General features: G+C 49.1%; 1 protein-coding gene across 3 annotated transcripts in view; it reads left to right on the forward strand.

Annotated features, from left to right (window-relative positions):
- Positions 1–2494: 2494 nt before the first annotated feature.
- The window catches only part of XPO7 (exportin 7), a 50485-nt gene continuing 29287 nt past the window's right edge, over positions 2495–23692 (forward strand). The window contains exons 1-4 of one of the 3 annotated variants that reach the window (XR_008311003.1): positions 2495–2884; positions 19531–19677; positions 20698–20791; positions 21859–22025. Coding sequence is in view for 2 of the 3 variants with exons in the window: in XM_053269342.1 (XP_053125317.1) it covers positions 2867–2884; positions 19531–19677; positions 20698–20791; positions 21859–22025 (426 nt within the window). In the remaining variant the exon portion in view is untranslated. Of the gene's footprint in view, positions 2885–19530; positions 19733–20697; positions 20792–21858; positions 22026–23692 lie in introns of those variants that run through there. The other 2 variants (XM_053269342.1, XM_053269344.1) reach the window with 2 other exon arrangements.

A 23692-nucleotide genomic window follows, 5' to 3' on the forward strand; every position in this document is an offset into this window, starting at 1 on the left:
GTGTTGTCTATGAAATTGTGCCCAATTACTGTCATTGCTATATCCTTCCTGACTATGAAAGCAACACCAGGTGCTATGGCTTTCCTTAATCTGCGAAGAGATCCTGGAATCAGCATGGAGAGAGCTCCTAGCATAGCCAAAAAAAAACCCCTCTGGAACACAACCTTTCTTTCTTTCTAGGCTTTTTGGGTGGTAAACTGCAAAGCCAGCATGATATAGTGGTTAGAATGCTGAACTAGGACCAGGGAGAGCCGAGTTCAAATCTTCATTCAGCCATGATACTTGCTGGGTGACTCTGGGCCAGTCATCTCTCTCTCAGCCTAACCTACTTCACAGGGTTATTGTGAGGAGAAACTGAACTATATACACCACTCTGGGCTCCTTGGAAGAGTGGAATATAGATGTGAAATGAAATGAAATGAAATGAAAACCTCCACACTTTGCTGCTTCTGGGGCTGGGAACTTTAAATTGAATGGAAGTGATAAAAGATTTCAATTGATTCAGAGGTGGGGTGGTGGAAATGAGGGATAGTACTTTTTTGATGACTTTTGATGGCTTCTCAGTTCCTCTTGGGTCTGGTTTCCATCCCTTCTCTCCTGTCTTACAAATCAGGAGAGGAACCACTGTTAAAACTTTCTGGAAGTTTCTGATCACTATTATTTATCATATAACTATATGATAAATAATAAATAAATTAGCACTTTGACTGGGTTGGAGGCAATGTTCCAACTTCCATGTGGGGCTTTTTATCTTTTAATCACTATGGGGAAGGAATCATTCCTAAGGTGGAGACTGCTCTTTTTTAGTGTAATCTTCGAATTTAGTGAGGCTTTCTGATATCCACATACCAACTCAGAGTCTGTCACTTCATTTTTCCAAAGTCTTCCCAAGCTGATTGCTCAGGCACAGCCCTCAGACACAGGAAGAATAGAGATGAGCTGGGCATCTGGCCTTCACTCCAAACCAAATGTTAAACTGCAATTTTTCCTTGGCCATCTCTAGCTCTCTAAATCTGGATCTTAGGTCCTGTTTGTTGCTGGGGGGAGCAGAGGAAATTTGGAGGGGAAAGCACCACCAAAAAGGACGCATCCCGGATCACTAGCTGCCTCACATTATACTTTGGGAAGACCCACAGAAGCTTCTCTGATGAAAATCTTATTGCTCAAGGAGATCCATGTGGGAGGCAGCAGGTCCCCTCAGTATCCTGCTCCCAAGACTGGCCTTAAAGGTCAAGACTAGTGCCCTGAATTGACCTTGGAAGGGACTGGGTAGCATCACTACTACCTGAAGCCTGGCAAGAGAGGTACTGTATGGCAGGCCAGTTAGGCCACCAGATGCTGTGTTTTGCTGCAAACTGTTGTTCCCAAACTGTTTTCAAGGGTAGCCCCATTTTCAGCACATCCTAGAAGCCTGGACTGGACGTTACCCTCACGGCCACTGTCTCTGTGGGTCTGATCCAATAGCACCCCCAGAATACGGGCCTGATTTTTAAGGGGGATTGTGACCACACCCAGACATAGAGGGAGAACCACCAAAACGCAGCATCCCCATTTGTTGGGGGGGGGTCACCCAGTCCAAGCCAATGGAAGCAAAATGTATTAGGTCCCTAGATGTTTTTGGACTATGTAAGAAGATGTTGTATTAGAAAAGGGCTGCACAACTCTGGCCCTCCGGCTGTTTTCAGACCTCAACTCCCAACATTCCCAGCCACAGTGATCAATAGTCAGGGATGATGGGATATGTAGTCCAACATCAGTAGGACGGCCAAAGTTGTGCAGCCCTGAATTAGAAGCAGCAAAGGGGAGGGGAGGTTCAGAAAAGAAACAGAAAGTGAAGGGGCGAAATGAAGAATTCAGAAGATTCAGAGAAAGAGCATGCAGTGTCTGTATTAGCTGCAGAAGCTTTCTATGAATAAAGCGAAGGAGCTGACTTAATCTTCAGTTGTTTCTTTGAGTATGAAGTATGGCGAAAGAAGACAGAGCTGCATGAAACAGACTACAGCTCCCAGCATCCTCAGTGGCCAGAAACCCCTGTGGTGCAGTCCAAAAGATGATGCAGTCCAAAAGCATCCAGGGACCCAAGCAGTGTCCCCTCTCACAGGGATTCCCAGATGTTGTTGACTACAACTCCCAGGATCCCCAGCTGCTACAGTGGCTTTTGCTTGGGGGTTATGGGAGTTGTAGTCAACAACATCTGGGAATCCCTGTGAGAGGGAAGCCTCACTGGACCCAAGTCTGAGGACCCCTGGATGAGGAACCTCCGAAGGGCCCGGCGGGGTGGGAACGAGGAGTCGCTTGGCCCCAGCCCCCTGTCCCCAAGGGAGGCCAGCCGGATGGGGCGCCCTCCCAGCAGCAGGGCACGGAGGCCGGTGGGGGCGGGCGGACCGCCTCTGCTCTGAGTGGGGAGCCGGACCGGCTCCCTTCCGGAGGGCCCCCTCCGCTCCGCCGCGGCCCGCTGACTGCAGCGCGGCCCCTTTAAGAGCCATGTAAACAAAGCCCGGCCTCCCCCGCCCGGCCCTCCCTCCTTCCTCCCGCGCGCGCCGACGTCGCTGTTGCGCGACCGGTCCTCTTACGCCGCCGCAGCCAGCCGCGCCATTCTCCAAGGCGGCGGCGCAGGGGGTGGCCTGCGGTCCCCCAGCCGGGCGCTTACGCCAAGTGCGCGAGGAGGCCGGGGCCAGTGCGCAGGCGCGGCGGCGGCAGCGGCGGCAGCAGCCCCAGCATCGGCCCGAGCAGCAGCAGTAGCAAAAGCCGCCGGAGCCGGAGCCGGAGCCAGAGGGGAGGGGGCGGAGGCGGAGGCGGAGGCGGCGGCGAGGAGGGCGGCGGCGGAGGAGGCGGCGGCGGCGGCGCAGACCATGAATGGGGCAAAATGGCGGATCATGTGCAGGTGAGGAGAGCCGGAGGCGGGCGGGAGGGCCGGAGAGGGGCGGGCGCGCGCGCGGGCGGCCCACCGCGGCAGGAGCAGCAGGCCCGGCCAGGCCGCGCCTCGGCGCCCGGAGGAGCGGGGGGCTCGGAGCCCCCCGGATGGCCGCGCTGAGCGGGAGGCGCCCCCCCTCCCTCCCTCCCCCCGGCCCCCTGGTGGTAGTGGGGGGCGCTTCCCTTCCTCCCTTCCCGGGGAGCCCCGACGGCCGGTCGGCCGGCCTGCCTGCCTGCGAGGAGAGGGCCCGGGGCCTGGCGCGGAGAGCCCCGCAGCGGGCCCGGCAGCCGGCTCCCCCCAGCCGCTTAGGAGCCCTGGCCCGGGGAGGGGGTGGCGGGAGCTGCTGCCGCTGCAGGAGGAGGCCGGGTTCCTCGCCCTGGCCGCGGGAGGAGGGCCCGGCCGGTGCCCAGGAAGAGCGTCGCTCCCGCCGGGCCGGCTTCGCGGGGAGGGGGGTCTGGAAATGCCCCCCCGGCCGCGGGTGGCGGCGGCGGGAGGGGGGGCCTGCTCGGGGCGACCCTCTGGCTGCCCAGGAGGGCTCACGTGTCTCTTCCTCCCTCTCCGGGGGGGCGCCTTTCTCCCCCCCCCCACACACACAGACACACACCGGCGGCTGGATCCTGCGGGGCCGAAGCTCGGAGGAAGCCGCTGCCCCCGTGGAGGAGAGCGGGGTCGGGTGGGGGCAGCAGCAGCAGCAGCTCCGGAAGGGGCGCCTCATCCCGGCCACCACCGGCTCTCCCAGGGAGCTCGGTCGCCTCCCGCTACTACCTCCTCTGTGGGCCGCCAGGGTGAACTCTTGGTTGCTCGCAGCCCGGCCGGCGGCCCGTGGACAGGAGCCTGGAGGAGGAGGAGGAGGAGGAGGAGGTCCTTGGGACCCCCGCCGGCCCGCCTTCCATCCTTCACGGGTTGGTGGCCCTTTTGGGTGACACTTGCAGGACATGGATGTGTTGGACAATCCATGGTCTGTGTGTCTTCTGGAGCCAGGATTGGCTGATGAGGCCCTCCGGGGATGGGTGTGGGTGCCATTGCAGCCGGCCCTGGAAAGCGCAGGGGGGCGGCGGGGGGGGGGGGCTGACCCGGTTGCTGCAGGGCAGCAGTGCAAGGCCTGGCCTCTTGGGGTGCATGAAGTGGCGCCAAGTGCTTCTCAAGTAGCACATACAGAGACATAACTGGGCAGGCGGGGAGGGGGTTCCTTATTTTTGCCAGTTAGTAAGAATTAGTAATGGCCTGATTCAGTTGTCCTAGTTAAATTTTAACTTGTCCTGTAGATAGTCCTTCCCAGGAGAAGCCTCCTTGGGAAGTTTCTCTCACAATGGAGGGCTTCCTAAAGGACTGGACCTTTCTCACATCCCCTCACTTAATTGCAAAGCATGTGTGGTTCTCTTAAGTCTGCTTGGATAATGGTAAAAGCAGCAGCGGGTAGCTGGGTCTGATAGTTAAGCATTTTAATTAATATAGAGCAGGCCTCTTGAATGTTCTCCCAAAGTACTTGCATATATCCAGTGTGCAAAAACTTAAGCATCCACTGAGGTGCTGCAAGCTCTGCTTGGCACTTTGAATTTCTGCCTAAGTTCAGCATGTCTTGACTCTGATCAAGGCAACTTTATTACTTGGAATCTGTTGTTAGTATTTGAGCAGTTTTTGTGCATGGCTTCTTAGTCAATAAATAACATTGGTCACCAACAGAGAGTTACTAGCCTGCCAGCTCACATATACATCCACTCGTCATTTGATGACCTGAAAACAAGAATCACCTCTTGCCACTTACAAAAACTTCTGGACCTGAAGGCAAACTTTCCTCCCCACAGGCAAGGTGCTGCTTACAGTTCCTATGTATGGACCTTACTTACCTGTATTCTCACCCCTGATAATGGGCAGCTGCTGGGTTCTTTGGGGTGGATAGGTTTCCTTGCAGGACATATGTACGTTCTAAGATCAGTCTGGAATTGGATCATGAAAAATGGCAAGGAATTGTTTTTAATTCAACAGTAAGAGTGCTGTGGAAGTGGCAATTGTCTTTGCCAGATTTCCTCTGTATGTTTATTGTTGACTTGGGATTGAGGAACTAAAATTGGTGCCATAATGTCTGTGTGTGAGCATGAAAGTTCTTTACACATTAGCAGCTACCTTGTACCATATTTTGAAAATGCAAGAAGGAATCTGTAAATAGAGTAGTAGGCAGTCCCGTTGGGGTGGGGGTTGGGGGGGGAGTCCTGAAGTTGCCTTGTGCTTGCTGCTTACAGCCCAGTTGCCATCTGAATGCAGCACATCATAGAGGCCACTAAACTTAACTGTATGGAATAAACAGCAGCTTGTTGAACCTCCTTATCCCTAATTGTTGCTCTGAACTATTTTGCTGTGTGTACTTTGAGGGATGTCACGGTGAATCTGATCATGCCCCTAGTTGACTTCTGAAGCAGGAGCTTAACTGGTGTGGAATTGCATCTTTGCAAAACTTCCTTTAGAACAGCTCTCGCTAGAAATCTGGCTGGATGTCAAATTCGTGCTTGGGACCTAATTCTTCCCAGGTTAGTGATCCTGGAGGCTTTTCATTTCCCTCTGTAGCTTGTGGCTTGATGTGCATGTTTGAGTTATCTAGTTTTTGCCCTGCAGATGCCTGACAGTTGTGGTGCCTGACAGTTGAAGGTGGTGGTGCTTAGGCCTGCCCTGTTGAAGTTTTGACTACTAGCTGCCTCTTTGGTTCCTTCAAACTCTGATCTTCTATCAATATTTTCCTCTAAGGCAGCTGTGCACAGCTTGTGAGCTACCAAGCCAAATGTAGCCCACCTGTTGCCTATTATGATCTGTCAGCTGCTTTTGCGATCCCAGACAATCAGCAGGAGGAGGTTTTCTGAGACCATGGTGAGCCACAGGCTTGGCAGGCCTATGCAAAGTGTTCTGTCCATTAGCAGGCCAGGATAGATGGCCTTATCCATCCCCAGCACAGCATCCCTCTGGTGGCTGTTGGTGGTGTCTACCTTATGTTTCTTTTTTTTTTCTTTTTTTAGATTGTGAGCCCTTTGGGGACAGGGAGCCATTTTATTTATTTACTTATATCTCTTTAAACAGCTTTGGGAATGTTTGAAAAACAGTATTTAAATATTCATCATATTCGTAGCACTTATCCTCCAGCTCTGCAAGTCATTTTATGGACGTAAGGCTGTCCCAGTTTACAGAGAAAAGGTTAAGTGCGCTTTCTGTAGTACACATGACTCCCATGCTTTGAATGTGAAGGACTGGCATTGAGCATCCCATGGCTTGACAACACTGTGCTTGCAAAGTATGGCAAAACCTTGTTTTGTTTTGTTTTGTTCTGCTGCTTGTTGACTCCAGCTGCACACTGAGTGTTTCTGAAAACAGCAGGTTCTGGGCTGGGCTGAGAAGCCTGTAATGTGCTATGCAGGTTTGCTATTCCCAGGCCTCCCTCCACTGCCTTCCTTTCCATTTTGTTTTGTGTTCTGCAATAGCTTTGTGCCGTCATGCTGCATCCCAATGGCCAGAGCCACCTGTTGGCAGTATGAGCAGGTCTTGTTCATGTTTCAGCATTGCCTTGTGATGTCAGCACAACACCACAAAACGTGATGATGCAGACTAGTTTCTGCACAAATAACTGGGTGTGCATTTTTTACATGTAGTCTTGTTTGTTTAGGAAAGGGAAATCTCTGTATCGTCTCCAGCAACTTCTTTTTAAAAGTGTGTGTGTGAACTACCACTTTATTATCCTTTCTGTAGCATTCTTCAGAATATATAAAGAGCCTTTCCATGCTTCTTATTTATCATCTGTCTGTGAGGTCTGTCACACGGAGAAAACGTGACTAGCTCAGGGCTACCTGAGCAGCGGATTTTTGCCAGGCCTCCAACTCTGTTTACTGCACTGTAGTGGCCCTTCATTATTCCATTGGCAACAGCCACTGAATTGTTTGACACCAGACAACATGGGTGTGAATTTCTGAGAATTCTGTGTTCAGCAACACCTTTGAGGCTAACTTGTAGCCTGTGGCACTGATTGTTGAATCATGATAGCTGAGTGCTTGAGTTTGACTGTGGGGATCTTGTTATCAATTTCACTATGCCGCATGTGATCACAACTACATTTGGAAAAGGATTTTGGGGAAATGTCTTTCTAGAATATCTGGGCTTCTGGACTGTTTATAAATGTGATGACTGTAGTAGTTTATCAATGTACATACAGGTGAAACTCAAAAAAATAGAATAAAAATAGAATCCCAGAAAATTAGAATATTACATGAAACCAATAAAACAAGGATTGTAAATAGAACAATATCGGACCTCTGAAAAGTATAAGCATGCATATGTATTCAGTACTTGGTTTGGGCCCCTTTTGCAGCAATTACTGCCTCAATGAGGCGTGGCATGGATGCTATCAGCCTGTGGCACTGCTGAGGTGTTATGGAAGACCAGGATGCTTCAATAGCGGCCTTCAGCTCTTCTGCATTGTTTGGTCTCATGTCTCTCATCCTTCTCTTGGCAATGCCCCATAGATTCTCTATGGGGTTCAGGTCAGGCGAGTTTGCTGGCCAATCAAGCACAGTAATCCCATGGTCATTGAACCAGGTTTTGGTACTTTTGGCAGTGTGGGCAGGTGCCAAGTCCTGCTGGAAAATGAAGTCAGCATCCCCATACAGCTCGTCTGCGGAAGGAAGCATGAAGTGCTCCAAAATCTCCTGATAGACGGCTGGGTTGACCCTGGACTTAATGAAGCACAGTGGACCAACACCAGCAGATGACATGGCTCCCCAAATCAACACAGACTGTGGAAACTTCACACTGGACTTCAAGCATCTTGCATTGTGTGCCTCTCCTTTCTTCCTCCAGACTCTGGGTCCTTGTTTTCCAAATGAGATGCAAAAGTTGCTCTCATCAGAAAAGAGGACTTTGGACCACTGAGCAACAGACCAGTTCTTTTTTTCTTGAGCCCAGGTAAGATGCTTCTGACGTTGTTTGTTGTTCAGGAGCGGCTTGACAAGAGGAACACGACATTTGAAGCCCATGTCCAGGATCCGTCTGTGTGTGGTGGCTCTTGATGCACGAACTCCAGCCTCAGTCCACTCCTTGTGAAAGTCCCCAACACTTTTGAATGGCCTTTTCCTGACAATCCTCTCCAGGCTGCGGTCATCCCTGCTGCTTGTGCACCTTTTTCTTCCACACTTTCCCCTTCCACATAACTTTCTATTAATGTGCTTTGATACAGCACTTTAGGAACATCCAACTTCTTTTGCAATTACCTTTTGAGGCTTTCCCTCCTTATGGAGGGTGTCAATGATGGTTTTCTGCACAACTGTCAAGTCAGCAGTCTTTCCCATGATTGTGATTCCTAATGAACCAGACTGAGAGACCATTTAAAGGCTCAGGAACCCTTTGCAGGTGTTATGGATTGATTAGCTGATTGGAGGGGGACACCTGGAGCCTAGACTGTTGAACCTTTTCACAATATTCTAATTTTCTGGGATTGTGGATTTGGGGTTCTCATGAGCTGTACGCCATGATCATCACAATTATAACAAATTAAAGCTTGACTTATCTCCTTTGCATGTAATGCGTCTATCTCATATATCAGTTTCACCTTTTAATTTGCATTACTGAAATTAATGAACTTTTGCACAATATTCTAATTTTTCGAGTTTCACCTGTACAATATTGGTGCTCCTTTTTGGATTTTGATGATCTAGAATGGGTGGGTGGAAGGTAGAGAGTGGTCCACCCGACACCTGCTGATATTGCTAGTCTTGCAAAGGTGGGCCTTGGTCTGATCTTGACCAGGTGGACGGTGAGGATCCAGAACTGTTGTCGTTGCAGTGACCATGCGGATTCATATCCTTGAGGGTGATTGTATGGTGACACTTGTGTGACTCGTGGAATCTTAGCCAGCCATTCAAACAACTGTGGGTAACCTAGTGAGGGGGTAGTTGACCTTTCCCCCCCTAATGTTGTTGTTGAGGATATGTTGAAGGTGCTGCTCAGAAATAACAGAGCCGCTTGGTAAGAGCTGGCCATTTCAGCTGCCGTTTTGTGCTTGTTAAGCTTTGTGGGGTTGTGAATGTTGTAGCAGTCTTAACTTGCTGTCTTAGAAGAACTCATCCTTACAGTTGTTGGTTTCTGGTGTGGAGGTGCATGAACCAAGCCAAGTCTTATGAGACGCCTTGTTTGTACATCTATCACACACCCTTCCTTCCTCCACTTTAAGGGGTCTTTAAAATGTTTCAGTTCAACTGTGCCTAAAACACGTTACTCAGAAAAACATTCTCCAGGAGAGAATGTCGTCTTCTACTCAGTTCTGTCTATGGAGTGGTCCCTCCTTTCTAGTTGCTGAGATATTTGACATCCAGAGAGGGAGGACTTTTGAAAGGGGAAAGAGTCAATGCTGCTAAGTTTCAGTGGAAATGGGCTGCAGAATCTTCTTGGGCATTTCCACAAGGAATACTCTTATCCTTGGAATTCTCATGGACTTTGTAATTCCAGGCAGGTTTCTAGGACACTTGGCCTCTGCACTGTGGATGCTCCACTTTGAGTACATAGACTCACCCCTAGCACAGATAGAGGTCAGCTTCACAAATTGTGCATTTTAGGGCTATCCTTCAATGAATCGTTGTTGGGGAAATCCCTTGTGTGTTTCTCAAACAGTCGCCATTCCTAAAGTGTCTGCTTCCACATCCGTGTACAGTAAAGCAGCCAAGAGCCAACTTTCTTCAGTTCAATTCCGTTCTTGCCTCTTTATCCAAACCTTTACCCCTTAGAAGGAACCCTTACAGTGCATTGTTCTAGATTTTTGTTGTTCTTTTGGTTCATGCATTTTTTGCACACTGGCCAGGATTACATAGCTAAAGGGTTTAATGCATGTTTCTAAATGCTAGCAAGTCCTTGGCCACTGGGGCACAACCCCTTTTCTAGCCAAATGTGAATGGTGTCTTAGAGCCTCTCTGTTTTAAGCCACCTTGCTAAGGGGTTGTCGGCACTTCATGCCTGCTTTGAATTAATGTTAGTATAAAGTGTATCCAATTCTGGCACCCGCACAGTGAATTTCTTAAGGCCTTGAATTACCAGAGCTAAATTCATCATGAATGATTGAATCATGCTGGTTCAGTTTACAGTGGAAAGGCATCTGTGGACGGAAACCTTGCAGTAAAGTTGTGTGGAGCACCGATCTTTGTGCATCCTCTTGCCTGCTACTGACCTCCTCTTGCTGAACATAAGAACAGCCCTGCTGGATTGGGCCCAAGGAGGCCCATGTAGTCCAGCCTCCTGTTTCACATAGTGGCCCACCAGATGCCACTGGGAGACTACAGGGAGGAGCTGAGAGGGGCATGCCCTCTCTCTGCTGTGACTCCCCTGCAACTGGTACTCAGAGGCATCCTCCCTCTGAGGCTGGAAGTGGCCTATAGCCCTCCGATTAGTAGCTGATGATAGACCTCTCCTCCATGAAGTTATCCAAACCCCTCTTAAAGCCATCCAGGTTGTTGGCTTGTCACCACATCTTGTGGCAGAGAATTCCACAAGTTGATTATGCATTGTGTGCAAAAGTACTTCCATTTGTCTGAAAGGTCTAATTTAAAAACCTGAATTTGAAAGGCCTGGGTGAACAAAAAAGGTCTTTACTTGCCATCTAAAAAAAACAAGTGATGAAGCCAGGTGAACCTCTCTGGGAAAGCTATTCCATAAGTGGAGTGCAACCTCTCCCTGGTAGCCACCCACATCACCTGATTAGGCAGAGGCACCTGGTGGAGTGCCTTTGAAGAAGATGTTAAGGTACAGGTAGGAACATATGGGGCAAGGTGCTCTCTCAAGTAACCCTTTTAGGGCTTTAAGGGTTAAAACCAGCACCTTGAATTGGGTCCAGAAACAGACTGGGAACCAGTGCAGCTGACAAAGCACTGGCATAATATGATCAAAATGTCATAAGAATAGCCCTGCTGGATCAAGCACAAGGCCCATCTAGTCGAGCATCCTGTTTCACACGGTGGCCCACCAGATGCCTCTGAGGAACCTACATGCAAGAGGAGATGGCATGCCTTCTCTCCTGCTGTTGCTCCCCTGCAACTGGGATTGAGAGGCATCATGCCTCTGAGGCTGCAGATGGCCCACAGCCACCAGACTAGTAGCCATTGATAGACCGGTCCTCCATGAATCTGTCTAAGCTCCTTTTAAAGCCATCCAAGCTGGTGGCCATCACCACATCCCACAGCAAGGAATTCCATAGATTAATGATGCGCTGTGTGAAAAAGTACTTCCACTTGTTGGTCCTAAATTTCCTGACCTTCAGTTTTGTGGGGTGAGTCCTAGTTCTAGTGTTGTGAGAGAGGGAGAAAAATTTATCTCTGTTCGCCCTCTCCACTCCATGCATAATTTTATACACCTCGATCATGTTTCCCCTTAGTTGCCTCTTTTCCAAAGGAAAGAGCCCCAGATGCTGTAGCCTAGCCTCATAAGGAAGGTGCTCCAGGCCCCTGATCTTTTTGGTTGCTCTCTTCTGCACCTTTTCCAGTTCTACAATATCCTTCTTAAGATACAGTGACCAAAGCTGTACGCAGTACTCCAGATGTGTCTGCATCATAGATTTGTATAAAGGCATTATAGTATTAGCATTTTTATTTTCAGTCCCCTTCCTAATGATTCCTAGCATGGAATTAGCCTTTTTGACAGCTGCCACACACTGAGTTGACACTTGCAATGAGCTGTCCACCACAACCCCAAGAACTCTCTCCTGGTCAGCCACCGACAGCTCAGATCCCATCAGTGTATATGTGAAGTTGGTGTTTTTTGCCCCAGTGTGCATCACTTTACACTTGCTAGTTGCTTATATTGAACCACATTTGCCATTTTGTCGCCCACTCCCCCAGTTTGAAGAGATCTTTTTAGAGCTCCTCACAATCCCTAACCTTGTGGATTTCACTACCCTAAATAGTTTGGTATCATCTGCAAATGTGGCCACTTCACTGCTCACCCCAGCTTCTAGATAGTTTATGAACCAATTAAAGAGCACTGGTCCCAGTACTGCTCCATGGAGGACCCTATTTCCTACCTAACTCCATTGTGAAAACTTTCCATTTATCCCTACTCTGTTTCCTGTCCTTCAACCAGTTACCAATCCACACATGAACCTGTCCCCTTATTTCATGATTACTAAGTTTACTCAAGAGCCTTTGGTGGGGAACTTTATCAAAAGCATTTAGGAAGTCCAAGTATACTTTGTCAACCAGATGACCTTTATCCACATGTCTGTTGACACTCTCAAAGAAGTCCAAAGAGGTTAGTGAGGCAAGACTTTCCCTTGCAGAAGTCATGCTGGTTCAACAAGGCCTGTTCTTCTACATGCTTAACAATGTTGTCCTTAAGTATGCTTTCCGGCATACTTAATTGACCCAGCACCAAAGTTAAGCTGACCGGCCTGTAATTTCCCAGATCCCCCCTGGATCCCTTCTTGAAAATCCGAGTCCCATTTGCCCAGAACCTGATTGTAGGGACAAGTTATATATTTTTGCTAGGAGATTGGCAATTTCACATTTGAGTTCCTTCAGAACTCTTGGGTGGATACTATCTGGCCCTGGCAACTTAATTTTTAGTTTTTCAAGACTGTTTAGAACATCTTCCCTTGTCACCTCAAATTGGTCCAGCTTTTTAGCCACTAAACCTGAAAAGCTCAATTCCAGAGAGGGTATATGGTCACCTCTGTCATGAAGAGAGATGCAAAGAACTCATTCAGATTCTCTACAATCTCCTTAACCTCCTTAATAATCTCTTTCACACCCTCATCATCTAAGGGTCCAACTGCCTCCCTGAGAGGTTTTCTACTTCTGATATATTTAAAGAAGTTTTTGTTATTCCCCTTGACACTTGTAGCTATATGCTCCTCAAACTCTCTTTGTCTCCCTTATTGTCTTCTTGCATTTCTTTTACCAGAGTTTATGTTCCTTCCTGTTCTCTTCATTTGGGCAGGACTTCCATTTTCTCAAGGAAATCTTCTTCCCTTTTTATAGCTTCTCTGACTCTACTTGTTAGCCACGCTGACATCCTCCTGGACTTCATGGTACCTTTCCTCCTTCTTGATATACATTCCAACTGTGCTTCTAGTACTGTGGTTTTAAACAAGTTCCATGCTTTCTGGAGTGATTTGACCCTCCTGACTTTCCCTTTCAACTTCCTCCTTACCAGTCCCCTCATTTTTAAGATGTTTCTTCTTCGGAAGTCCAACACATCTGTGTTGGACTTCCTTGACAGTTCTCCACTGGGCATATATGCTGAATTGGATCACACTATGGTCACTGCTACCCAATGGTTCTGCAACTCTGACATCTTGCGCCAAGTCCTGGGCACCAGTCAGGATTAAGTCATCAAAGTCATCGTCTCTCTGTTTGGTTCCTTGACTAACTGTTCTAAGGCACAGTCATTTAGCATGTCTAGAAATTTGGCCTCTCTGTCATTACCTGAATGTGAATTTACTCAGTCTATGTAATCCCCACTGATACTATATCGGGCAGTAGCGATGTAGGAAGATGATGAAAGGCATCATCTCATACTGCACAGAAGGAGGCAATGGTAAACCACTCCTGTATTCTACCAAAGAAAACCACAGGGCTCTGTGGGAGCCAGGAGTTGAAATCGACTTGATGTCACACTTTATGTGTGGGTAGTTGAAGTCGCCCATTATTACTGCCCTGTCTCTCTTCAATGCGTTTCTTATTTGTTTCTCCAACTCCAGGTCACTCTCAGCGCTTTGATCCAGAGGGCGGTAGCACGTCCCTAGTAACACATTTCCTTTTAGTCCTTGTAATGTTACCCATAATGATTTTCCAGCTTGTTGGAATCTATCCCTTTTTTGATATACAGTGCCATTCTTCCCCCAACCTTCCCCTCCCTGTCCCTTCTATAGAGTTTATATACAGGAATAATCGTGTCCCAGCCAGCGTGGTGTAGTGGTTAGAGTGCTGGACTAGGACCGGGGAGACCCGAGTTCAAATCCCCATTCAGCCATGATACTAGCTGGGTGACTCTGGGCCAGTCACTTCTCTCTCAGCCTCGCCTACTTCACAGGGTTGTTGTGAAAGAGAAACTCAAGTATGTAGTGCACCGCTCTGGGCTCCTTGGAGGAAGAGCGGGATATAAATGTTAATAATAATAATTATTATTATTATTATTATTCCACCAGACTTCTGTTACACCCACTAGATCTATGTTTTCATTAGTAACCAAGTACTCCAGCTCACCCACCTTGGCTCGGAGGCTTCTGGCATTGGTATATAGACACATACAACATATTGCAGTAATCTAAGCGAGAGGTTACCAGAGCGTAACTGTGATCAACAATAATAGAAGTGTCTGGAGGTGGTCGGATCTACCTTCCTTTACTCATAGATAGGGACTCTGGTTCTTACCTGTGAAGGGTCCTTTCCTCCTCTAGCTGGAGCTCACCAGTTTGGGATGATCCACTGAGCATGCTCGACAGGCCGGAAATCAATTAGCGGCACTTCCTTTCGCCAGAGGGTGCCAACCCCAGTTCTGGGACTGACGTGAAGGGCGAGATAGTCACCAGAGAGGCTCTGCTGTGAAACAGATAGCTTGTAGAAAAAACATCAGAGTAAGAATAGAATAACTGGTAGAAAAGGAGAAGATATCCTCTGAAGATGCCAGGAATAAGGAGGGAAGGGCAACAATAACCCTGGAGTCTGCCTCTGCCCAGAAGCAACCTGACCCCCCCCCCCCAAAAAACCTATATATATAACCCACACAGCGGTACCAGTAGAGACATCCAGGGAGAGCCTGATGAGCTGCAGCTACAGTGGAAAGAGACCTTTCACAGGTAAGAACCAATGTCCCTTTTCCCCCTGGCTGGAGCTCATCAGTATGGGATTTGCCCAAGCAATAATCCTCCAACACAGGGTGAGAACAGAGGTCAAACTACCTGCTGCAATACTCTACGACTGAAGGTCGCTTGAGCCACGGCAACGGACAGAACTTATAGTGGCGAATGAAAGTAGTCAAACTCCAAGTGGCGGCCTTACAGATATCCACCAAGGGAATTTGCGTAGCAAAAGCAGCGGATGTAGCCGTGCTATGCGTAGAAAGAGCCATAATGTCCGCCGGTGGAGTCAGACCCTGAGACTCGTAGGCCATACAAATATATGCCCTAATTCAGGCTGCCAATGAAGACAGAATTCTTCTGACCTAGATTGTGAGAGGAGAACGAGACGAACAGGGCATCTTACCTCCAAAGCTCTTTTGTACGATGGACATAGAGACACAAGGCGTGCCAGACATCCAGCTTGTGCCACAGGCATTCTCTTGGATGGTTTGGGTTCTGGCAGAAAGAAGGCAAGATGACATCTTGGGAACTATGAAACATCGTATTAACCTTGGTTAAGAAGGTAAGATCCAAGTGGAGAATCATCACCTCAGGCTGAAAGATGCAGAAATCTTTGTGGACTGAGATGGCCCCCAACTCTCACACTCTCAACGCAGAAGTGATGGCCACCAAGAACAGAGTCTTGTAAGACAAGATCCTCAGAGGGATCGAACTCAAAGGCTCAAAGGGCGGCGCTGTGAGCGCATTCAACACCCAGTTGAGGTTCCAAGTCGGGAGACGGGGCACCGGAGGGGGAGCCAGGTTAGATGCTCCTTTCAAGAAGCGAGAGATATGAGGATGTAAGGACTGGGTGCCTGGATCCGAGATGTCCAAGACCGAAGCTAGAGCTGAAACCTGTCTTCTCAATGTCGATAGTTTCAGATGGAGGTCCAGACCGGCCTGAAGGAAACTAAGGACTTCTGGCACCCCTGCCACCAGGGGTTGAACACCCTTCCTACGGGCCCATTGGGAGAATGACGCTCAAGATGCCTGATAAATTATCTTCATGGAGGGGCGACGAGAAGCCAAGATGGTCTCAAGAACCAGTGGAGAGGAGCCCTTCCTGCTCAACTTGTGGTGCTCAACTTCCATGCGCAAAGTTGGAGCCAGTCTGGATCCGGATGGAATATGGGTCCCTGAGATAGAAGGTCTGTCAAAGAGGCAGATGCCACGGAGGCACAACAGACAGGTTGACCAGGTCTGCAAACCATGCCCTCCGAGGCCAGTGAGGGGCAACAAAGATGACTTCCGCTCGTTCCAGGCGCAGCTTCCAAGTGACTCTGGAGATGATCGGATCAGAGGGAACGTCTACAGCAAGCCCGGTGGCCAGGGAGCTGAGAGGGAATCTGTGGCCTCTGCCTGGGTTGACTGAAACCTCGATAGAAACCTCGGGACTTGAGAGTTGCTCTGAGATGCAAACAGGTCCACAAGGGAGCTGCCCAGCCACTTGGCGATCTGTAGGAACACTTATGGGTGCAGCTTCCATTCCGAAGGGTCGGCCGCCTGACAGCTCAGCCAATCCATCTGCATGTTGTCCTCTCCGCTGAGGTGCACCATGGCGATAGAGAGAATGTGTTGCTCGGCCCAGGCAAACAGAAGTTTGGATTCCTTCATCAGCCCTTTGGAGCGAGTGCCCCCTCTGGCAGTTGATATGGGCTTTGGCAGTGGTGTTGTCTGTCCAAATTAGGACATGCCTGCCCCGAATCAGCTCCTGAAAGTGAAGAAGCGACAGTCTGACTGCCCTGAGTTCTAGGCAGTTGATGCTCCACCTGCTCTCTAAGGTATTCCACACCACTTGCGCTGGATGATTCTCGCAAACAGCTCCCCAGCCCAAGAGGCTGGCATCCATCGTAATCAGAATCCGCTGGGGCTCCGTGAAGGACAGGCCGACATCCAGGGCTGGTGAGAGCCACCAGAGGAAGGAGCACTTGACCTGAGGAGTCAGAGGTACCGACTGCGCACACACAACACTGGCCTGTAACTGACCATCCTTGTTTTCACCTGGCATCTGAGGAAAGCTCATGCATTAAACTATTAGTTAGTTTAAAAGGTGCTGCCTTGTTCCTTTTTCGGTTCCTGTATTTAGTTAGGGTATCCATCCATACCAGAAATGCTTCTATAAATTAGGCATCAGCATCTCATATGGAGGTCATTGAGACCTAAATAATAATATAGGATAGCATAGGAAGTTGCCGCCACCTGAGTCAGACCCTTGGTCCATCTAGCTCCGCACTGATTGGCTCCAGAGTTTCCGACGGGGTCTTTTCCAGCCCTACCTGGAGAAGCTGCCAAGGGTTGAACTTGAGACCTTCTGTATACAAAGCAAGAGCTCTGCCACTGATGGGGCCACAGCCCCATCCCCAAGAGACCCCTAGTCAACAGGGGTAATGGATGCATGAGCATGGGCATAACCTGGCTTTATATGATTTGGGGGCCTAGAACTTGATTTTCCTTGGCAGACTCTGTGCAGCTGTACGAGAGACAGCTGTGAGTGTGCTTGAGCCAGGGCATGCCTTGCTGGCCAGGGCAAGTGGGGCTCCATTCCTGGTACTGGCACAAGAGCCCGCAGCTGTTTCTCTGAGGCCTTGGTGCTCGCAGTGGCTCCCATGAGAAGAGTAGTGCATGACATGGGCTAGCTAGCTCTGTAATGTGGTGGGCTGAGTAACACAAGTGGAGGCCTCTTGTCTTGAGGTTTTTATGCTGGAAAACACCAGCCGTTGTTTCCCTGCTCTCCTGCTCGCTGTTTCATGCCTCTGCCCTTATCTCCTGAGTAAAGGGCTCCTTCGTTGCATAGATGATGTGCTCAGTGCTGCCTTTATCTTCAGGTTGCTGATGTTGTCCAGCCCTTGTTAGGAATCATCCCCCCACTTAGATTGCCCCGGGCGCTGCCTCTTCTTGGCTGGTAAATTGGGAAATGAGTGTATAAACCAAACTGGATCTTGGCCACTCTCAGCACAGTGATCATAAGGTCTTATTGCTGGGAGGAAGACCTAGAACAGAGCACTGGGGAGCTTGAAGGATCTCTGAAGTCTGGCATCTCGGTGGGAAGCAGCCATCCCAAAGACACTCCAAAAAGAAGCTCTGAAAATGTTTGATCAAATCCATCTCTTAATATGGCCATCCATTCTTTGAGTAAAGTAACTGTGAGCTAGTGGCATTGTAGGCTGACACTTCCTTCTTCTGCTGTCTGTCTGGAACTTTTGAATGGATACGCCTGTGGTCCTGAAACTGCTCCAACTTTCTTCACCTGCCTGTGGTGTTAGCTTTTCATGCTGCCGATGAAGATTTGGTGGAGCCAAGGCTGCTTGGCTGAAGATGTTTCAGGTCTGCTGTGGCATGTTTTGCGGTGCTGGCTGGGCACAGGGGATTCTTCCAGCCCTGCTCTTGGCTGTCAGCCCTAGCCAAGTAGTTGTGTCTTTTGAACTTGTGAGGCTGAACAAATCTGGATCCAAGCCTGACTGATACCTTCTAATCCCTAGTCAATGGCTTTCGGGTTTTCCCATCCTCCAGCATTCAGTACTTTCAAGGTCAATATTTTCTCTCAGAAATGAATGGGAAGTACTCATTGTAGAGAACTAGCACCCTTTGAAAAATGTGTAGATTCCAAGTGTATGATAGTTTGACTCCTGGGAATTAATAATGGAGGAGATGATTACAGAAATAAATGAAACCAAGAGCTTGTGGACATATTGAACTACAAATCTGGTTTATTTTTATTCTGGTCTGAACTTACAGGCAACATAATATAAAATGGTCTACCAATAATACTTGACACCCTTATAATAATGGCAGTTGGTGAGAGATGGACTTGATGTACCCTGGGATTTGAAGTTGGTCTCATCAGGATGTTTAGATGATTCAGTTCCATCCTTGGTAGGAAGTGTACTCCCTGTATTTTGGTTGTAGCACCCATAATTCTCTCTCTAGCAATTATTTGAAAGTGATATAAATAGGTTTAGATTCAGATCATGTGTTGAGAGCGATAAACAGGCCCTCTCCAGCCCCAGCACAGCTTAATTCCAGTGGTTAGATTGTGAGCCCTTTGAGGACAGAGAGCCATCTTGTTTGTTCTTGTTTTCTTATGTAAGCTTTGGAAACTTTTGTTGAAAAGCAGTATATAAATAGCAGAAGTTGGACTGGCAGGAGCATGTAAAGGGGTATTAGTGGCACTGAGGACAAGGATTGGGGGTGTGGGATAGGAGTGCTTCTTTGCCCTGCAAGGTGAAAACAGAGTTCCCCCTCCTCTCAAGTCGGCTTGTGCTTGCTTGCGGCCTCCAGAGGACTGGAGGTAAGTGTGCAAGTTGTGGCAGTTAGGCTGCGGAACTCCTTCTCCAGGGAGGTACGACTGGTTGCTCCTCTGCTGAGGTCTCATTCACACGGTTTCCCAGCAAATGCTTTTTGGTGCTGCCTCCTATTCTTGCGATATAGAATAGTGATCTTCTCAACTCCTGTGTTCACTCTTCATTTCTGCTTCAGATACTGTCTTTTTTGTTTTAGCAATGTTATGGCCAGTATTTGGTTGTCTCTGCTACTGTGTGTGAGTGTGTGGTTTGTTAGTCACCTGGAGTGTTCTGTTGTGTCAAACATGGGTGTTCCTGGGAACTGTAGTGATGGCAAAAAAAAAGGATACTCTCTGTTGGCTTCTGTAAACGTCTCCATTGCTGAAGCTCTGCTTTTCTTAGCAACTCTTCGCAGGCGGAGAGCACAAGAATCACAGCCCCACAGAAAGCTCACAGCAGCTCTTCTCCCCTTTGGTTTGTTCCAGAGTCTAGCCCAGCTAGAGAACCTGTGCAAGCAGCTGTATGAGACAACCGACACTACAACGCGGCTCCAGGCGGAGAAAGCCTTGGTTGAATTTACCAACAGCCCAGACTGCTTGAACAAGTGCCAGCTTCTCCTGGAAAGAGGGAGTGTACGTAGCCCCCAAGCCCAGCATGCTCCTGTCAGAACGTCCCAGGACTCTCTGGGTATTCCGGGGATTTGGGGCAGGGAAACGTGGGTCGGGGGTTCCAGCAGGTGTGCGGCATCCACTAGGAGCAGGAATGGAGAGAGCTCCTCACTGCTCCAGGGTTTGCTCCTTTGGGGAGTAGCCTTGCCTAGAAAGCCTGGTCCCCTCCCCTCCTCCGAAGAAGTAATTTGGGTGTGGAGCAGGGCCGTGGCCCAAGGTTTTGCTTCCCTTTGCCCAGGTGAGCTCAGCCACTAAAGGCCAAGGGACAGATTATGCTGCAGCTGGGTGTGATGAGAGCCTGACTACCCCTTCTTGGGGAGCGGAGGTTTTGCAGCAGCAGAGGAATTGAGATGCTTTCCTCTTGCCCTAAAACTCCCCCTAGCTGCTCTACCACCTGCTCGAGTTGCAGGCTCATGTTTGCGAGGGAGAACAGTAGAAAGTAGGGATGTGCAAGCAGGTTCAACAGTTCGGGGTTGAACTGAACCACCCCGAAACACACACGCACACATGCCATTTGGAGGGTTTGTGAGTCAATTTTTTTAAATTGTTGGTTAATCTTATTGTTGTGAGCCGCCCCAAGCAGTAGTGTACTGGAGGGGTGGAGTATAAATATTTATTATTATTATAATCTCTGCGGACACACACACACACACCCTGCAGCCTTGAAGAAGCATCCCAGAGGGAGTAAGCACTAAAAATAAATAAACATTTAAAAAAAAATTTGGCTCACTAATTGAACCAGGGGCACAGGGTGCTTGTGAGTCCTGGGCTTGGGCATGCTAGAATGCCTCCTGGAGTGAAGCCTCTCTCTCTCTCTTCACTGTTGGGTGTGGATGTCTATGTGAATCAAGCCCACCAGGCTCCCTGAGAGTTGTGAACAAAATGACAGCCTTGAAGGTTCAGTTGCTTGGGAGGTGTTGACTACTTCTGCTTCTTGCTTGCAATGTAACCCTTTGCTTCTCCCTGTGTGTGTTTGTTTCACAGTCCTCTTACTCCCAGTTATTGGCAGCCACATGCCTTACGAAACTGGTGTCGCGCACAAACAACCCTTTGCCCTTGGAACAACGCATAGACATCCGTAAGTAGACAGCAAAAGCTCTGGTGGTTCAGGCCCGTCATCCAGCCTGCCCAGGACCCGGATCAGTGGCCTGAGCATGACGCACGTGGGGCCTTAGCTGAGGGCTCTTTGCCTTCCCCACCACTCAGCTTCTGGGATTTAGAACTTAGGCACCCAGTGACTTTGCAGCCAAGTATTGAATTGCCACGCTCCTTAAGCTGTGACTCTTTGGGGTTCCCCATCATGACCTGAAGAGGAACAGGAGCAGAACATTATATGTGATGTTTGTGTTGCAATGACAGTTGCATTCGGAATGCTGCCTCCAAGATGCTCATAGTATTCAGGTGGGTGGGGGAAAGGATGCCCACCTCTGAACTGAGACCAGCTGGGGCAGTGAGTCCTCCTGGCCATAGAAAGCCACCTTCTCCAGTGTCAGGCCTTGGGCAGTGTAGCTCAGTATTGTCTGCCCTGGCTGGCACTGGCTCTCCAGGGACGCAAGCATGCAGGGTCTTTCCCAGCACCTGCTCTCTGAGATCTTCTTCACTGGAAATGCTTGATGCAGCTCTGCAAAGCTATATCCCCTCTCCCAACTAGCTAACGAAGAGAAAGCAGACTCCTGCCAGAGGAGGGGGGAGCAAAGAGTCATGACTCTCCTGTTCGTCCCCTCACCATTCCCCACCCCCCAAGGCTGCCCTTCATAGGGTAGACAGACGGCTCTCCCATGCAGCAATAGCGTACATGTGCCTGTGTAGAAATGACTTTCCTCCCTTCTGCCACCCCACATGCCTTCCCCATCACCACCACCCTGTAACCACCATGCCTAGAAGCAGTCCTCGTGCAGCTGCTCTTCTAGCTCTGGTTTTGTTGGCTGCCTGGGCCATCACCGGTGCAAAAGTGGGGTATAAGCTTGCATGGTGGTTGGGGGCACATAATAGGAGCACCACAATCTGTTGCCAGAGCCTGCCCACCTGCACGGTGGTGCTTCTGTGGGGTAAAGGGTTGCTTCAGCAGCCAGTTTCTTTCTGAGCATGCAGCTTCCGTCCTACCTGCTTTTCCTCACCCGGGTGCCTATGGGCTCTGTTTTTCAGGAAACTACGTGCTCAACTACCTTGCTACTCGACCCAAGCTGGCCACTTTTGTTACGCAAGCACTAATTCAACTCTATGCCAGAATCACAAAGCTGGGCTGGTTTGACTGTCAGAAGGAAGAATATGTCTTCAGAAACGTCATCACTGATGTCACGAGGTTTTTACGGGTTGGTCCTCTCCCCTCCCCTCCCGGTTTCATCAGGAAGATTCTTGTGATGCCCTTTGGTAGCAAGCTGCATTTTCAACACCCCTTGTTCATCATTACTACGCGACTTCTCTGCTTCCCTGGGACAATCTGGATAGGACAGTGGCTGATCCAGATGCTTAAGCACAGATCTATCCCAGTCACATAGAAAAGGGGCACAAGGGTGAGGAGAGTAGACCCTTCCTCTCCCCTGCACCCTCCTTCCCTGCAGTCTGGGAAGTGCCTGATCTCAAGTGCCTGATCTTATTTATTTTTTTAATAACCATTTCAGAGTGGCTTACAAAATTGCAGAAAGCCATCAACTAAAACAAACAAAAACTTAATCCGAGGAACAGCAGAATACAACTCTTAACTACCAGAGTCCCCCGGTCTAGCCTCGGCATGTGCTAAGCTCTCCAGCAGGGCCTCATTAGATCTTGCATACCTGAGGGAGGGGGCAGTTACACAGGAGAAGCTGTTCCCCAGGATAATCAGGGCCCAGGCAGGCTATCAAGAGGGCACCTTGAATTGAGCCTGGAAATAAATGGGCATCCACTGTTGTTGCACTCCAGCCTGCCAGTGGATGAGCAGCAGGATCATGATTAAAGTTTCCAAATGGTCTTCAGAGGCAGCCCCCCATAGGGCGCATTGTGGGAATTTAATGGATCCCTCGTACCATTGTTCCCTGCGATTGGGACTCCCAGATGTTGACTGCAATTTCCAGCATTCCTACCTGCAATGGCCTTTGGCTGGGAATTATGGGAGTTGTAGTCATCAACAACTGGGAATCCCTGCTACAGGGAACACTGCCTCTTACCCTCTTCTTGTGTGACTGTGGCAAATCTGTGTTTAAATACCTGGATCTGTTGTCATTTTGTCTTGTTTGACTTTTTTTGTGTCAACAGCTCATTGAAGGCTACCTTTTTTCCTCCTCCACCGTTCAAGGACTGGCAAGCTGCCCCTGCCTCCCCAGAAATGGCCTTTGTTTCTTCAAGAGCTCTGGACCAAAGGGCATAGGGGCAGGAAACCTCCAGGAGGGAAAGTCGGGTTGCCACCAAGGCTAGAGTTCTTTTGTACACTTCAGTCAGTCAGACACTTATTTTATTTTATTTACATTTATATCCCGTGCTTTGTAAAGGTGCTGTGAGTTCTGTGTTATATGCCTGATAGAAGGCCAGTTTCCAGGAATTCTTGGGCAGAAGCCCTGATGGCTTAAACTGGTTTTACATTTGCAGTGGGAAGGCACCCCTGAGGTGTGTCTGCACTACTGAAGCCAGCATGGTGTAGTGGTTAGAGTGCTGGACTAGGACCGGGGAGACCCGAGTTCAAATCCCCATTCAGCCATAAAACTAGCTGGGTGACTCTGGGCCAGTCACTTCTCTCTCAGCCTAACCTACTTCACAGGGTTGTTGTGAAAGAGAAACTCAAGTATGTAGTACACCGTTCTGGGCTCCTTGGAGGAAGAGCGGGATATAAATGTAAAAATAATAATAATAATAATAATAATGGGAACTATATTCCTGATCTTGCATCCTGACACCAACCTGGGTATCCGGGATAGGACGCCTAAAAATAGAAGGCATGGGGCAAAGGCATGCACTCTGGTTTGTGTAGTCAGGGCAGTCTGCTTTGGGTCTGCATCTACCAGGC

Source organism: Hemicordylus capensis, chromosome 8 (assembly GCF_027244095.1).
Source record: "Hemicordylus capensis ecotype Gifberg chromosome 8, rHemCap1.1.pri, whole genome shotgun sequence".
In the NCBI taxonomy this organism is placed as follows: Eukaryota; Metazoa; Chordata; class Lepidosauria; order Squamata; family Cordylidae; genus Hemicordylus; species Hemicordylus capensis.